General features: G+C 40.7%; 1 protein-coding gene across 1 annotated transcript in view; it reads left to right on the forward strand.

The window, feature by feature from the left end:
• Positions 1 to 15,083: 15,083 nt before the first annotated feature.
• Positions 15,084 to 18,051, forward strand: part of abcc6a (ATP-binding cassette, sub-family C (CFTR/MRP), member 6a) — a 29,532-nt gene continuing 26,564 nt past the window's right edge. The window contains exons 1-2 of the mRNA XM_072682880.1: positions 15,084 to 15,125; positions 16,752 to 16,928. Of these exons, the coding sequence (XP_072538981.1) occupies positions 15,084 to 15,125; positions 16,752 to 16,928 (219 nt within the window). The remainder of the gene's footprint in view (positions 15,126 to 16,751; positions 16,929 to 18,051) is intronic.

Raw genomic sequence — 18,051 nt, forward strand, 5'->3', positions numbered from 1 at the left:
TAAGCGTTTAGTGGAGTTACAGGTGGAGTTACAGGTGGAGTGAGGTCACCTCCATTTGACCTGTGTAAATGACATATGTATACATAGAAACTACACAGTAACTTCTATACTGTGCAATTCAATTACAAACTGTCAGGTTAGGGGAACTGTGGAGGTCAAGGCCAAGACAACTTTCAGAGAGAATTGCTCATATGCTGGTAAGACAAGCAAATCAAAACCCCTATGTAACTGCAAGCGTTATGTTAATGGAAAAACTAATGAAATACCACTAAGCATCATGCAAACATGCCTAAATCATCACACATTTGCCTTAAACTGAGTCAGGTGAAGTATCTCCAGTAGACTTGACTATGTGATTGCTGATGCTATATGGCAAAGAGTTATCTACATGGCATATTGGACTTTTTCAGTTACCCCAGTAACATGGAACTGAATGTAGGCCTTATGACACGCACATCACCCAGGGAAGGATTTGTTCCAGAGAGTGTGGTTCCTTTGCTTCGCCAACTCCAACTTTAGTTTAGTCCCTGTTGAGAAGTATTGCCAATAGAATAGAACTCTCTGTAGCAGATAAACACGAACCAATTAGCACCATGCCAAATGCCAGGTGTTGGCCACAGGGGTATTAAAAAACCCCAGCATTGAGCTGTGGAGCAGTGGAACTGTGTTTTCTGGAATGATGGTGCTTGATCCAGTACCTTTGGCATGAGTTGGGAAGTTGGGAATGAGGTGGAGTGGTCATCCAACATCCTGACCTTACAAACGCTCTTGTTGCTCATTGCAATCAAATCCTTACAACAGTGAGTGCTCCAAAATCTAGTTGAAAGCACTCCCTGGACAGTAGAGTTACAATTGATTTGAGAAGAAAGCAAGAATGAGCAGATGTCCTAATACTTTTATCCATGTTGTTACACTCCTACTGTTCCTGTGTTCTAACTTTACTTTTGTCTTAATCAGTTACCTGATTAATTCCTGAAAAAACAAATACTTAAATTTCCCAGCTACCGAAGCAGATTTGGTCTGACAAGTGTGTGTGTGGGGGGGGGGGGGCTTAGACCATGCAGTGCTGGTCAAAGTAACAGAGATGATTTATGGCACAAAAGGTTATTGCCATGAATTAGCATAAATGGCATTTATTTAATGGTAACTGGTGGGCACAGACTTTCTTTCATTAGCAACATTAGCATGTTAACATTAAACCATTTCTTTAACAGTTCAGCTTCCCAAACCTGGTCCTGAAATTTTAGTCCCCCTGTCCCCCTTCCCATGCCACGTTTTTAATTCCTTCTATAACACACCAACTTTACTGTTAATCAGGTGTTTTGGGGCCAGGGAACACACTAAAACATCCAGGGCAGGAGGCGGTCCAAGACCAATGCTTTAACCTATACACTTTTAGAACAGGTTCTTTGCAGAAGCAGGCCCAAAGCTAAGTATCTCCTTTAATAGTGGTCAGTTGGTAATTTGTTACTTCTGCGCTCTGAATTTCAAAAACATCTTTTCTTTTTAATCCGAATGTAAAGGAAAACTTTATGATACATTCTTTCAAGTCTAAAAATAGTCTGATGACAATGTTCTTCTCTAAAAACCACTAAAACCCTGAGATGGCTCTTAGTAAGCCGCTTACTGTACTCTGTAAACTTTGTTATACCAGTGTTTACATGTCATTGCTGTTCTTCTGTGACGACCTTAGAGCCCATCTGGACCACAGCTGTGCTGTCTGACACAAACAGGCCTACTGTCCATTTAACAAGCAGGAGACGCCAAAGCAAATGACAATTAATTTAATCCTTTAAACCGGGCCTGTATGTGAGCCCAGATTTCAGTTCCCCACTTCTAGAACTACATTACTACATACATCTGTGGTTAGTTTACATACACTCATCATAGACACTCGTCATGGCAATAGTGAGCTTTCAATGATTGTTTTGAGCTGTTTTTTAGTGACAAATAAATATATTTTAAATTTGTTTGTTGAATTTAACCCACCCATTCTTAGCTCGCCCTAGCACTAGCAATGCTTTTTAAGAGTAATGAGAGGAGAGGGCATTGTCTACCTACCTGGAGAGAGCACAGCCTACTGTGCTCTTTCGGACTCTCGTCTGCTGATGACAAAGCGGCATTGGGCTTTGGGTAATTGTTAAAACACCAAACTGTGTCCAAGCTGAGGAATTTTGAGGTAGTCCTGATTCTTTATTATTCAATTCGCTTTGTGCAGCCCAGTGCATGAGGCTATAATGCTTCATCCTCCCACAGGTAAGAGGGACTTTCTGTACTGCTCCTTACTTACTAAGTAACACCCACTGTTGCAGGTATAACCGTTGTATCTGGTGTAACTATAACTGTCTTGCTGCAATGCTCTTTTGAGGTCTATTAAAAGCTTCAATTTGGACCTCTTGAGCTAGTCCATTGTAGATGCTGAGGTGTGTTAAGGATCTTTATCCTGCAGTAGAAGCCATCCTCATTTCATCTTTAGCTTTTTATAGACAGTGTAGTGTGTGCTTTCACAATTTACTGACATAAAATTGAATCAGTTCTTCCCTCTAACAGTGAAATGCCACAGCCTGCAACACAAGCCATAAGCATCATCTATCATTTCTGTGCTTGACAGTTATTCTTAACAGCTTAACAGAAATTCTGTACCCTGTTTTCCCCAAACATACCTTTACGCATTGCGGTCAAAAACTTCTGTTTAAACTTCATCAGTTCACAGAACTTGCATCACACCTGTTTAGATTTTGTGGTGAGGACACAGGAAATGTTTTCTTCTGATGACTCATCTATGAAGGTCATATTTGTGCAGGTGTCGCTGCACAATAGAAGTGTGCACCACCACTCCAGAGTCTCTAAAAGTCCTTTGCAGTCAGACGAGGCTTTGTCTTTCTAGCAATTGTATTAGAAGTTATCTCTGAAGGTTTTCTTGATCTCCCCGACCTCAATTTGACCTCCACTGTTCCTGTTAACCACCATCTCTTAAGCATGTCACAGACTAAAGAAACGGATACTTAAAAAAACACGTCGCTATATACTCATAGCATTCTTTTGCTTAGTGGGCATCAGTTATTTTAATGATCAGAGTGCTAGGCAGCTGCTGTCTGAGAGACATAGAGATGTCCATGGCTGCTGATTGTTGGCTTAAGGTTTGATAAGTCAGAGTATTTTATAAAGTTTATTGATAAAGCTTTAGCCTTTGTTAACGATGATTGTGAACAAGCCATAACTCAACATTTTCAGCCCAAAAATCGTACAAAATAATATACTAATCTTGCTTAAAATCTTTATCCTCATCTTTACTTTATGCCCTTTGAAGATCAGTTTATCTTCTACTCACTTAACTATTCATAGTAACAGACATTTTACCCAGGGGTGCCCAAACCTTTGTACAGGTTTAAGCTTCATCAAGCAACAAACCACAACTTTTTTATCAATTAAAAAACCATCATGTAATTCCAGTAAGCTTCTGAAATGCAGTTCTCTCTGCAGTGTGGTTTTCTCTGTGTAAACATCCAATACCGAAAAGTCCGGTAATAAGGGTGGATTACTTGGAAACAATCTGAGCCCAATTAGTCGTAGAAAGTAAGAAAACAAAACGTTTAGAGACCAGTACCAGAAAAAAACACACACTTCTTGGTTTTTCTTTGTGTGTCTCTAATAATGTTCTGTTAATCACTGTCGTCCTCGGTGGAGAAACACTCATAAACATCTCAGCACTCCCACTTACCACTCCATTCTGTAAAGTATTTTTAGCCCAAAATATGGCAATAAAAATTAAGCTGTGTTTGTGCAGCTCACGTCTGCACCGCGACTTATGTCATAGATGAATGGAAGTACGTCACGGAGGAGAAGTGAGTGGGAGGCCTTCTCCATTAGATTAGAGGAAAGGCTCCAGTGAGCTGTCTGTGGGCCGGGCCCACGGATTTCCAAAGGCTGCTATTTTGGAGTGAGAGGGCCTGTTTTTAGTCGTTAAAAAGCCACAGCATCCTATTAAGCATTGTGAAAGTAATTGGGCAGTGCTTGCACTGAGCGCGGCCACGACTTCGTCCTTTTTGTGCGTTAGTTGATTTGTGCGTATACCGCGCATCCTCTAAATCATATATTTGAGTGTGCCATGTGGATACGTGTGTGTGCGCACGTGTGACTGAGTGAGTGAGTGAGTAAGTGTTTAAAAATATTTATGCAGTCTCATGTTAGAGCTTCTAATCTGTGGACAGTCAGGGGTTTGGAGTTTTACAGAGTTATATAAGATTTTAGCTATGATTTGCAGACCTTGCAGATGTAAGGAAGAGGGTGTATTACTAATTACTAGTAATACACTAAGGTGTATTACTCAGTAACTACGGGGACTTCTGTACAAACTGGTGGGGCTATTCTCTGGTAGTGGAAGTTTTTCATTAAACAATCTGCTTGCTGGCGGGTTTAAGAGGTTAAAGAAATATACATTGCTGTGCTACAAATAAAGTGAATATCTGTAACATTTGTAGAAAGGCTAGTAAATCAGTGCATCACAGCTAATTACATTTACATTTAAGGCACTTAGCAGACGCTCTTATCCAGAACGACTTACAAAAGTGCTTTGCTATTTACCTTAGCTAGTTAGAACAGACTAATAGTTCAAATATACCTCTAAGCTTTAGACATTACTAAGCACAACTCAATAAGGTGACCACAGTACTCTGCTATTTGTCCAAGTATTCTCTGAAGAGGTGGGTCTTCAGTCTGGGTTTGAAGACAGCGAGCGACTTGGCCGTTCGGACACCCAGGGGAAGCTCGTTCCACCACTTTGGTGCAGGACAGAAAAAAGCCTGGACGCTTGTCTTCAAGCGTCGCTTGAAGCTAATTGGTGAAGTGGTACATGTATTTGTACTTAACATCCGTATGGAGAATACACAGTATGCGGTAAGTTGTGGGTGAAGCGTCCACACAGTTGACAAATATTGCAGAACGCAATGCCAAATTTAGACATTTAGAAGCTCGAGTTCCACCCAGGAAACCTTAAGGGTTTTTTTTACGGACCCAGGAGCGCATGCTCTGAAAGTTCGGTACGTTCTAAACGTCAAGTGTAATTGGACCATTTTTATTATGTAAGTGCTTTGACTTTGCCTGCATGACAACCACCTTGTTTGCAGGTGTTCCTGCACGGTGAAGTGTCATGACTCCAGAAAGGGCTGTTCTTTGCATCCAAGCAAAATGATGAAAACTAATACGAATGAACAGGTGAACCTAGTTCCTACCATTTCACAAAAATACACACAGAAAAGTGAAGCACGAAATTGTGCCAATGATCAAAGGTCCATAGGGAATTCTTTTGCCTCCCCCAAAGAAGCCCACATTTGGCCCTGGGTGCGGACATATACGTTCGTCAAATGGTTTGTGGTATCATATTTAAAGTGAACGCAGTCTGAAGTAGACTACTGTTGTAGACACTGATCATGAAGTAGCTCACTGTGCTAACCCAACATACCAACAGACTATTTAATGCTATTTAGAGCTACTTTTCTAGAGTTTTTTGGGGGTCCCGCATCTATGGTTGAAGGTGCTGAATTGAATCCTTACCCAGAGAAATGGTTTGGTTACAAAGTTTGGTTTGATGAAGTGGGCGCATTGTGTGCTTGTGAGCCTCTTAGGTAAGTTAGTACTTATGCTAAAGTCTTACCTGATAGCCTCACACACATCTGACACGTGAGATCATCGGCGCTTATTATAACCGAGCCTTTTTTCTGGCTTTCTCTGTAAGGATGTTCTGGTGTCGGTTTCCCCTCCACAAAATGGTAAGAGCAGACGGATGGACATTTGGGTGGATGTTTTAAATTTAGCAACTTCAACCTCAGATGCAGGTCCTCTTCTTTTTGGATATGGTGCCCCACAAGACTCTAAGTAGCTCTAAATAGCATTAAATAGCCTGTTGGCATGTTGGGTTAGCACAGTGAGCTACTTCATGATCAGTGTCTACAGCAGTAGTCTACTTCAGACTGCGTTTACTTTAAAGAGACCATTTCATTTGAATGGGCCGGTAATTCTACACAAACGCAGAAGAAACAAACTCTTAAAAGTGAACGTGGCTAGCCTTCTTAATAAAGTGCTTAACCAGTGCACATAAAATATCCATGTTAAATTTTGGCCCATGTTAGGTTGTGCTCCACTCTCCCCTGCTGAGTAACAGGAGAAGCATATAATAATCTCTTTCTATGGCCCACACGTGTCGCTTATGTTTTGGCCCTACTGTAATTACAAAAGCAGGGTTCATTACAGTAGCACACCCGTGATGTCAGAGGGCAAAGGGTCAATCATGGCACTGACACAATGGCTGTGCATTTCACATTGCTCTCTTACAAAGGTATCAAGTATGTAGGAAGAAGTGTGCAGGAAAGCTCTCAGTGTCTCAAAGGCTTAGTTTCGAGACAAACCTTTCTAAGCAAGGTACAACAGCAGTAGATCAGCACAGCATCCAGACATAATTACACAGTGGGGCAAGTTTGTAGACATAAAATTAAGACACATTTTCGTTTGAGCTCTCCTGTAATTAGGAGAGCCATCAGAGCAGTGAAGCGAATGCGACGTCACTGTTTCCGGCAGGAGTCTCATCCAGACAGGAATACCCAAGACTGTCAGCCACTGCAATTTGGTTAGCAACCCCTCTTCCTCTTGTGGTTATGGGTGTCTTACCATGAAATACCATCTGCCTTCATCAGCAAAAGTCTATGGGAACCTTTCCTCCTTGGGGCTTTGATGCTGATGCCATTTTTCTTACTGGAAGTGTTTGTGTTGAGGATGATGATGACGATGAAAAGGAGGAGGTGTAATAAGGGTGGGTGGAGGAGGATGAAATGGATGAAGCTTATAAAACATAAAAATGTTGCACATGGACCATTTTGAATTTACAGCATCAGCGTCATAAACAGTTTCACCATTATTTTAAACTACATAAATAAATACATAAATACTTGATTTCTATATTAATATTATAGTTTCTAAATTCTGTATTACAATAAATTGTTATTAATATGTTACCTGATGTCTGGGATACTGTTTTATGGTAGTTCGACAGCAAAGCAGTACCCAGGGAAAGCAGCTTAGGAATAAATGGATTAATTATTCAATTAATATTAAATAAAGAATGAAAACTAATATATTAATTAATAGAATAAATACTGGCCTAGGCTGTTTTTCACCCAATACTTTTTACATTAACCTTGAAAATATAAGATTTATTTCTCATCTTGGAGATAAGATTTTGTTCCAGTAGTGATGGTATATATAGTTTAGTATACAGAAGATTTGTTTCATGAGAACACAAGATTGTTTGATGTGGATATGAGATGGTTTGGTATTTGGTGTAGACACAAAGGACCATTTGATGGGTATTCACAAGTAAAGTTTTTCTATTTGAATATGTGGCTTTAAAACGTATGTATCTTCCAAACGTAACTGAAAGTAATCAGATTACATTACTTTAATAAAGTAATCCCTTATATAACATTACAATGACATTCATGAACAGGTAATCAATCATTTGTTTTGTTGGTGGTTCTTCCGGAAATGTAACCATCTCGTCACATAACCTCAGTCTAACACCTCTCCCTTTGAATTCAGACATGGCTGCACCAACGAGGCTGGAGTTATTCTCCAGCTACTTACTGGAATTAGCCATTCCACCTTAAATGATACAGAACTTACAGGACGCAGAATGGAAATGCAGTACTGTTTTAAAGTGGAATTTCAGCTTCATGCTGCAAGATAATCGCACGGCAGACTTTGTGTATTGTTTATTTATTGTTTATTTTTTAATTATATTTTAAAATGTTTTCAGTCTGATCCAGTAAATTTGTGAATTGAATTTATTAAAATATTTATAACACTTATAAATGCAAATAAACTAAATTATAGATATATAATTATTAGAATTATAGACATTTTTTACATGTTTTAATAAAGTGATGACACTTTATTAAAACACGTAAAAAATGTCTATAATTGTAAACTATACAACCAGATTTGTAATCTGATGTTGTATACACACTTTAGCATTAGCATTTTAAATGTACTTTTTTGTCTTTTACAACACCAATACTACAACTGATACGAGGGATGTTCTCATTGACATTCTGAAGCCACTGCCAAGCAATGTATATATGAGCTTTATGTTTTTTTGTGTGCATTTGTAGAGACACACTGGCTAGTGATAGGAACTGGGGTTGAGAGGGTATGGCTCAGATATTGCCATTTTATTTACTATCCAAAACAACCAGTGGACCATGTGTGTTCTCAGTATTTATAAGTGCTATAAATATTTTATACTGCAATTTAATATAACAGTGGAAAATGTTATTTGGGTGCTTCACAACATCATGCATGTAAATGCAAATATTTCAAAAGATCATAAAACACTGTCCCAGTCATCAGCTAACAGATACATAACAATTTAATGTAATTTAATGTTCTGTAATACAGCTTTAAGAAACACTTCAGACTCCTGGTTTCTCTAGATCTCTAAATGTCTCTAGAACTGAGAGGTTTCACACCAAACCGCTTTGGATAACTGTGTTTACATCCTAATTATTTAATTATGTAGACAATTTAAAAGTATGGTGGAACTGTTTATGGAGAGCCTGGAGTTAAGACGAGGTGAATGGTGGTATTTAAAAAAGTCTCAAGTCTGCAGTCTCAAGTGATGAATTCTGATGGGTACATTTCAGTCTTGTGTTTCTAAGAAAAAGAAAGAATGTCATAAAGAAGGTCGGTAAGTCTCTCTACTGTGCACCATTTCACACCAAACCTACTGTGAATACATTTGTTTACATCTTTACAAATAAACTATGAAGAAATTCAGATAAAAAGTGTATGGGTACTGTTCAGAAAAAGAAAAGAATGTAAAGAATGAAAGAAAGAGCTCACAAATATGTAAGCATACTCCATGCATGCTGGTAGCTTTCATGGAAATGTTTGTTTGTGTGGCTTAAAAAAGACACAGACAAGAACCTTCAGGCGCTAATGTTAGTCTATGGTCTATGGTGTCTACAAGGGAATGTGAAACTGCATCATGGCTCATGCTGTTGTGTGATTGCTCTCCAGACGGATCTCTAGAGCGGCCTGGTGGCAAATAGTTGCAAGGCTGACGGGCTAGCAGCAGCAGTCTGCTAGAGAAGCGTGCAGACAACAGAGCACTGAGTCTGAAGCCTCTCCCTGTCATCTCCGCAGACAAGCCTGGGACCACGAGAGGAAGGAGGGGGCAGACGATGCGGTGAGAGGAGGAGTGTGTGTGCGGTTGTGTGGACTGAAGGGGGAGGGACAGGGGGGTGGCAGAGAAAGTTTGGAGGAAAACAGGTCGAGTCATAATTAGACGCGTAGGCTGACAACATCTGGAATTACCGCTCCTTGGCCTGGAGCCACAGACTTTACGCTGCTGCTTTAAAAATAAAGAAACATATTTACTTATGTGCTCCTCAAAGCTTCGCCTTAATGGGTTTGGCACCTCTAGCTGGGGCTGATGCTAAATTTGCGTCCTCCCCCCTTTCGGAGGGAGAGTGGGCTGAAAATGACACCATTATTTTTGCCAGACTGTTTTCCCTCGGAGAGAGAAAGAGTGAGAGAGCGAGAGAGAGAGGAAGTGGAGGTGAGCTGGTCTGGCCGAGCCCTCTAGACTGGAACATAGACACACTCTTTCTTTCTCTTTCTCTTTCTCTCTCTCTCTCTCTCTCTCTCTCTCTCTCTCTTTCTCTCTCTCTACACACTCCTCTCCAGCCCCCTCTCTCTGCCAGTGCAGGGCCACGGTCCAGCATCCAGTGGACTGTTCTGGCATCAGCTCCTGATCCCACCAGTGTTAAATGACTCGCTACTCCATAGGGCATTGCATTTAGTGGTGGGGATCCAAAGCAGGTTACCACTCTTGGACCAGGCTCGATTTGCTTGATTCTGACCCACATCTTTGGGACATGGCCTTTATGTACAAGTGCCTTTGACACATATTTGTTTTTTGCCAGACCTTTCACCATTTGAAATTCATCTCGCATAACTGAGGCTATGAGAGTACACCATCCACATCTGGGGACACTTTACAGGCACGAGGAACCTTTGCCACCTCTGGAATTCATTGGTCAAACCCACGTTTAATTTACACTTGCATCTAATTTTAGACCCCAGACTGGTTATTCATCGCTTTGTCACAATGAACCGAAGTCCTGAGGTCAACGCAGGCCGAGATACATGGGCTATATCCTTTGGCTGAACACAAAGCATATAAAGTCACAAATTCAGAGGGGGAAACGTGAAGAATCTATTTGGCCAACCTCATTGAACCAAGCTAATCATTATTTAAGCTGTTATTTAGCTCAGTGGTTTACTCCATTGCTGGGGACCCAGCACAGTTTCCAGTTTTCCATGCTCCCACACACCTGATCCATATCACCAGGTAATTATCGACCCCACAATGAGCTTAGGAATATACACAGTACAGGGCAATGAGGTCCTCAAGACTGGAGTTGAACCCCCCGATTTTGTTTTAGTTGCCTTGATCGGTAAGTAAGATGCTTCATTTGTCAGTTAAGCATCTGCATAGTGTATGTTGGGAAAGCTGTTTGTTGTTTCACAAGCCCGAACTACAGCTCAATGTAAATAAACCCTCCCACCGACAATGTCCCTAAGCCCCTCTCGCTTTTGGTGTCCATGTTATTGCCAAGCAGCGGTGTGTGGCATCTCTTTCGCAGTGCTTCCTTCCATAAGCACTCCACTCAGCCTCTGCAGACATAATAACATGGTCACTCTGTTGTCTAGAGCCAGTTAGTCGAACCCCTGGTGGCTTCATGGTTAACCGCCAAGAATGCCCCCATTCATCTCTCTGTTTAGCACCTTTGGCAGGGTAATGCTACGTTCCTATTGTTTACACTCCACCATAAGAGGGCCTCTTAAATCTGAGATGACAACACGATTGCGATTCAGTAGTATCGGCTGTTGACGAAGGAGCCCGCAGATCTCCGAGGCCAACGGGTTCAGTTGTAGGAGGAGCTTCCAATCAGAAAAACTCATTGGGCCTAATTAAAGGCCTATTTAGAGGCTTTCCGCTGATAAAAGAGGTTGAAAAAATGCAGAGAAATTCTTTGGAGTTGTGACAGACGTCTCTGCCAACACAGATGCGAATAGCTTTTGTATTGTATAGCAGCAAAGAGAAGTAGGTCAGTGTAACATAGGCCTACACAACAACAAAGCCACGAAGCCCCCTACTTACCATTGGTAATTTGTTGCCCACTTCAAAGCATACATAAAGACAAAGGTCTAAAGAAGATGTGTTGGGTCTTGAAAGCACACATTGGGCATGATAAGATCTTAAGAGGATCTTGAATGTCCAGGTTGGCTGGATGAAGATTTCAGATGAATGTCTAAAGAATGTCTTATGAAGGTATTTTAAACTGTAGTCTCCAGTAGGACGTTCTGGCAGTAATTGAAAAACCACAGCCAAACACCAATACACATAATCAACAGTTGAACAGAGTGATGCTGTGTTTAATGTTACAATGTTACGTGTCTTCTGTTCCTAACTGGATTTCCTCCTCAATACTGGTCTGACCTACTGCAACCTTAAACCCCATCTCATACTCTCAGATCCCTACAGTCACAGTTCAATATTTGTGTCTCTGATCTGTATTTGGCAGATCTTTCAATGTAGTGGCACCTCAACTCTGGACCACAGAACCTTCATAACATCTTCTCCAACTCAACCATTAAACTCCAGTTCAAGACTTGACTTTTCTCTCTGTCCTGTCCATCTCATCCTGCTGAAGGTTGGCTAAGTCTTGTTGTATTGCAGTGTTTTATATGTTTTTCTGTTCCTGTTTTGTCACTATATCTCAACATCTACTTTCTGTTGTCTCCCAGTATGTGTTATTTATTTGTTTACAGTGGAAAACAGCTGTAAAACAGATCAATTGTTAGACTGTAAGACAAAGTACACTTCATAACATGATAGAGCTTCCAAGTTAGAGGGCCCAAGCCTTGCAGGCCCCCTTGTAGCTACACCCTTGGGCCCATTGTTTGAGTTGACTTTTTCCTGGATGGTTTCAGCAGCTGTATACAGCCCTATAGGGCAGCTGTATTGTTCTGCAAACTTTCCCAATAACAAAAAAAGGCTTGCAGGTAAACTCGTGCACACAATGAGCTATTTCTGAACTGCATTCAGTCCAGGGATCATGTGATTGCTTTGGGCTCCACAGACACACAGCTATTTGCCCAAACCGATTGACAGCACTGTAAATATTTGGTTTGCTGCTGCACATGGCTTCACACGGGCAGTGTGGGTAGGCCTGTCCATCTACCATTTTTTTTCTTTCCATGTCTTAGCTGCAGCTCCCAGGCCAAGGCCAGCCTAATACTTTCCGCCGCCGGGCATGGCTTTTCCAGGACCCTGGACCAGGACGACTAGCATCTGTTGGGCCGATGTTACCTCATAGCAGACTACTGAGAGCTTCAGAAGAGACAGTCATAATATCAAACCGTCTGTCTGCTTCATCAGTGTCAGTCTGTTCGCACCGTGTGTGTGAGGAGAGGCTCGTGGACACCAGACTTTCTCATCTGTGCACTACAAATTGCTTGCACTTTCCTCTTTAACCCAAGTGTTCCCTGTGATCTGTCTGACGCTAGGCATTCTGCTTGTCAAATGTAAAGATGTGTTGTATTTTACTGAACTTTGTGAAGGGATTTATAAGGTAGAGTGCTGTGGGACAGTCTAGTTTTAGCTTTATCTATTGGCCTGTTTGGCTCACATGCTTTTTGCATGGAAACCAGATAGGAGGAAAAAGCTTTGTATTTCTGGGTCAAACTGGGACCAAAATCATTCATTTATTCTCCCAGATTATATCACATTTTGACTTAAATATTATATAATAAATATATTTATATTTCTTAATAATTCTTAATGATTCTTGACATACATTATTTTTAGAAAATAGGAAACAGCTTTAATATAAGTCAAAAATGTGAGACAATAAGTCACTTCCATCATTTTCGACTGGTTGGATGAGTTGACCTTGAATTCCATGCAGCCCTTTGCAAACCATGTGATTTTGTATAGTCTCTGTTTAATTTTACTGACTGCATTCTGGCTGTTTGGGAACTGTATAATTTTGTGGTGATTGTGAGCTCTTATCTATGTGCAGAGCATCACAGCATCTAACATTTCTCATTTTAAGATTGCTGTGAGATTATTATGAAATCAGTCATATGTCATGGGACACTTGATAAAATGAATGTCTAGAAGTACGCCTGCTCATTCATTGTGTCTTCCAAAATTAAGGTGATTAAGAAGGAGTTTATCCTGCTTTTGTTGGTGTAACTGTCTCTACTGTCCAGGGTAGAGTTTTTTTTTTAGATTTTCAAGCAGTGATGTGAGGATTTGATTGCAGTGAGTGTTAGTAGTAAGGCCAGGATGTTGGCTGATCACCACTCCACCTTATCCCCAACTTCCCAACTCATCCCTAAAGTATTGGATGGAGCACCAACCATCAGTCCAGTCCACATCTGTATCAGCAATGGGTGTAATTTAAAGTTGCTCAGTGCAGAGGGGGTGTCCACAAACATTTGGCCATACAGTATAAGTTAAATCTCACAAAATAAGAATAATCATTTTAAAATGGTCTCAAAATGATAAATATTAGATGTACTGACTAGCCATAAGATGATACCACTTCTCAGCTCCTCATCACTCTTAAGCAATGTTGGCCAGCACAGGTGTCAGTTAGCTAGTGTGGCAAAGCTGGGGACCTGGCGCTTTTCTCCAAGCGTGTTGAATGCCAGGGAAAGCCGGCTGACTTTGCATGTATCGGAGGAGACACGTGATAAGCCAATCCAATGCTCTAGAAGAAGTCATTTCGGTACTTGTTTGTAATAGAGGCGTGTGAGTGTGAAGAACATTTGAAATGTTCTCTCTTTACAGCACTTTGGTGTGATGCAGGCCGGCACGGCCGTCTACTTGCTGATGCATCAGAGCTGGGTCCCTGGCACTTTCTTCTGAGCATGTTGCATGGGCGGCAGTTCGAAAAGAAGCAGTGACTGGTTGCACGTGTCGGAGAAGGCCTGTGTCAACCTCACCCTCCCAGTGTTGGGAGCATTACATGTATTAGTGGAGAACACTAAAATTGGGGTGGAAAACTGGTTAAAAAAATTAAATAAATATATAATAAAGCGCAGAATTGCAGCGACCACCTCTTTCATGTTGTTATGGGTGCTAAATGCCTGATGTATCTATTTAGAGTGTCTGTTTTTGTTCTAGTCCTGTTTGAAGAATTGCTTGCCCAGTTGCTTGTTTTGCATGCCATTCCAAAGGCCCTTTCCTATCAAAGTAGGCACTTCTTTGCCACACTGAGCATCAAAACTCAGCACTCTTTAACAGTAGTGAGATTTAAAAAGTTGCAGCTAATTCAATTGCATTACTGTAATTAAATCTGTACGTCATTTCCAAATGTATGCGATACATGTATTCCCTCTCTGTCTTTCAGTTGGTGTATTTTCTAGCAATGATGTTTGCCTTTCAATCAGGTAAGTTCAGTTCATCACCCATTTCAGTGTATTTCTGTTTTCATACATGTCTCGAGTGTGTGTGTTTTTGTGTGAGTGAGAGAAGGGGAAATGGGAGGGATAGAGAGATAGACTAGAGAGAGAGAAAGAGAGAGTGACAGGGAAGGGAAGAAGAAAGTTGAAGGGCGGGAAAGAGAGAGAGAAGGAGGGAATGAGTGAATGGTGAGAGTGAGAGAAGGGGAGGAGGGAGAAGAGAAAGAGAGGGAGAAAGAGAGAGAGAAAAAGAGAGAGAGGGAGAAAGAGAGAGAGAGAGGGGAATATAACCACCCACCTAAGTGGCTGGCAAAGCGACTGGCAGTCATAAAGCAGAGCGTCTTCCAGACAGCCTCAGAAACAAGGAGCTCTCAGTGACAACGTGCACGGGACAGGGAGAGGTGGAGAAGCCTTAAAGGGCGCTCATTCACTCAGCAAGACTCGGACTCACGCCGCCTCGCACACTCGCATCCTGTGCCGAGTAATAGAATAGTGTTGTCAAAAGCCAGAGAAAGCTAGGGAGCGTGACAGCTTCAGGACCAGGAGAGTGAATGGATACTTTCTGCAGCCTCAATGGCCTAGACCCTCTCTGGGTGAGTGACTGGGAGAAATGCAACATCCAAATCTGCCCCAAACAGTTGGATGATATTGATTCTATACACGTTAGTTAAATGTTTTTTGTTTTGTTGTTTATTTATTTATTTATTTATTTATTTTCTTCTTATTTGATTTTTAGGTTCTGCATAGATCATTCCGAAAAAATATGGAAAACTTCATGTTCTTATCTATAGCATAAAATATCTGCTTTAAAGTCTGTAAAGCATATAGAAATTAGAAACCTTTTTAAGACTAAAATATTAGTATAGAAACAATAGGTTATGAATGCTCTTATTGCACATTTTATTGTGGAAATATATATTGTGGATTAACACATACAGAAATCTGATATGTGGCCATATATGCACAGATATAATCAACAATTATGCATATATTTGTACATGTATACACAATATATGAAAATATATGGTAAATATGCACCTACTGTACATGCAAATGTAGTAAACATAAGCAGATCTTAATTATCGTATATATTGCATATGTAAAGTATATATGATTCATAATATATGTGTTTCATATATTGAATATGTTGATATATGCCTGAAATATATGTCCCTATTTCAAAAACTGCCAATTACAAAAGGGGATTTAAGGGAATTTCAGATATTCTAATATATGTTGTATATTTGCAACATATATATTTCCATATATCCCCGATGTGAAATATAATTGAATATTAGCGCAGCTTCCGGAACACATTTAGGGTGAACTTACTGTGGAGCCTCTTTCATTTTTCCAATAGCATTCTTTTGGTTATCTAATTAAATTACCATACATAGTGAACGTGTTGCTGCAGGGTTCACACAAGAGCTTGAGCAGATTTCGTCAACAATTATTAGCCTTATGACAGAATTGCATATCACGTTAATGTTACATTGTTTAAAATATACATAATGTGTTGATGATATGTTTGCTAGAATTCAGCATAGCTTAACTTTCCATGAATGAAAGAAGTGGAATCGTCTGGGAAGAAATAATTTAAAATATAGGTTATTGAATGTAATGCTTAATATATAGCATGTTGTGGTATAGCAGCATTGACAGAGCAGTATCAGAGCGGTTTCAGTACTCAACAGCAGTTGAAATGGCACAAATGAGCTCCACAACTCCACAATAAGCTCCAATAACACATGCTCCATAGATCCATCTTACCACCAGTGTATTCTGGATAGTACTGTACCAGTAAGATAAACAGAGTTACCAGTTTGGGGCAATGCATCCAGTATAATCCTAAACATTCTTAAGACTCGAGAACAGTCATATGGATAAGGAGTTGTGTTCTCTCGCCCTAGTGGATAAAAGGAGCTTCATGATGACCAGTGTGGTTTTGTTTATCTTACAATTTGAGAAAACAATAGGTTAGAAAGCATGATTCAACCTTCAAATCAGCATTCAACCTCAGACATCCATACACAGTCTACCTGTACTTATACCTACAGATAATGTACTTAAAAAAGTAATTAGAGGTTTAGAAGAAAACAATGCAATGGCCAAAAAGTAATGGAGACCATAAAAGCACCTCTTTCATGATGGTATGTGGTGATAGGAGGAGGCTTTCTACCTCACCAGTCCTCAACCGGTCCTTTCTCCTTATCTTCCAGGACTGGAACCAGACATGGTACACACACACCCCTGAGCTGAGTGACTGCTTCCAGCACACAGTGCTGGTGTGGGCCCCCTGCATCTACCTGTGGGTTTGCTCGCCATTCTACTGCCTGCATCTGTACTGCCATGGCCGTGGCCGGCTGCCCCTCTCGCTGCTCTGCAGTGCCAAGCTGGTAAGTCAGGAACAACATGATCAAATGTTATGTATATTTGCATTCACATGTTTAGCAGATACTCTTATCCAGAGAGAATTACAATTGTAGGTAAATGTAGCCTCATGTCAAAGGCACACTGATCTACTGATTGTCCAACAAAGCGCATGCTAATGGTGCTACTGCTTCTAATGGTGCCAATGAGCCTAATGAGCCAGTATGACTTCATAATGTTAGGCCTTTGTGCTCTGGCCATTCAGTCTAACAACAGGACTCTTATGTAGCAGTGGACCCTACAGCCTGGATTCTGGACAGGACAACCTGGTGGTTCGTCTATAGTATCTCTCATATAACCATTTGTAGCACTTCTGTGGCTAAATATCAAGTCCTTCCTGACTTGAACTGGATGTGTTAGAAAATGCATGTGCAGGGTATAGGCACTCCAGGAACAGGGGTACTCTGGGAATCACTGAACTGTCCTATCCAAAGGCTTAACCTTACACAAGTGCATTTGAGCATACCAGCAGCTTTGCTCAGAGAGAGGTTTAGGGCTTTAGAGGGAGAGTGGAGGTTGAGATTTGGGAAGGGAGCCCAGTACCGCAAGAGCTTGTGGGTGAGGGTAGCATACTGGTGCTTGTTTGAGTTCGCTGAGAAGTGACACACTGATTTTCGCTTTGCTACCATCAAATCCGTTTGCGTCGTGTGTACACAGTTGTGAGCGAGTGTTTTTTTGGTTAGGATTCTAGAATTCTCAGTGCGTTTCTAGAATGTGATTGTTTGCTCTTGTTAGAAGGAACTAAATGCCATTGTGACATCATAATAAGAAAGTTCTATGACACTTCATTCATGATGCTATTGTGATGTCATAACAAGAAAGTTGTATGACACTCCAATCATGATGCTATTGTGACATCATAACAAGAAAGTTCTTTGACACCTACATTCATGATGCTATTGTGACATCATAATGAGAAAGTTCTGACACTTCATCCATGATGCTATTGTGACATCATAATGAGAAAGTTCTGACACTCCATTTATGATGCTATTGTGACATCATAATAAGAGAGTTCTATGACACTTCATTCATGATGCTATTGTGACATCATAATAAAAGCGTTCTATGACACTTCATTCATAATGT

The sequence above is a fragment of the Salminus brasiliensis genome, chromosome 7 (genome assembly GCF_030463535.1).
Source record: "Salminus brasiliensis chromosome 7, fSalBra1.hap2, whole genome shotgun sequence".
Taxonomy (NCBI): domain Eukaryota; kingdom Metazoa; phylum Chordata; class Actinopteri; order Characiformes; family Bryconidae; genus Salminus; species Salminus brasiliensis.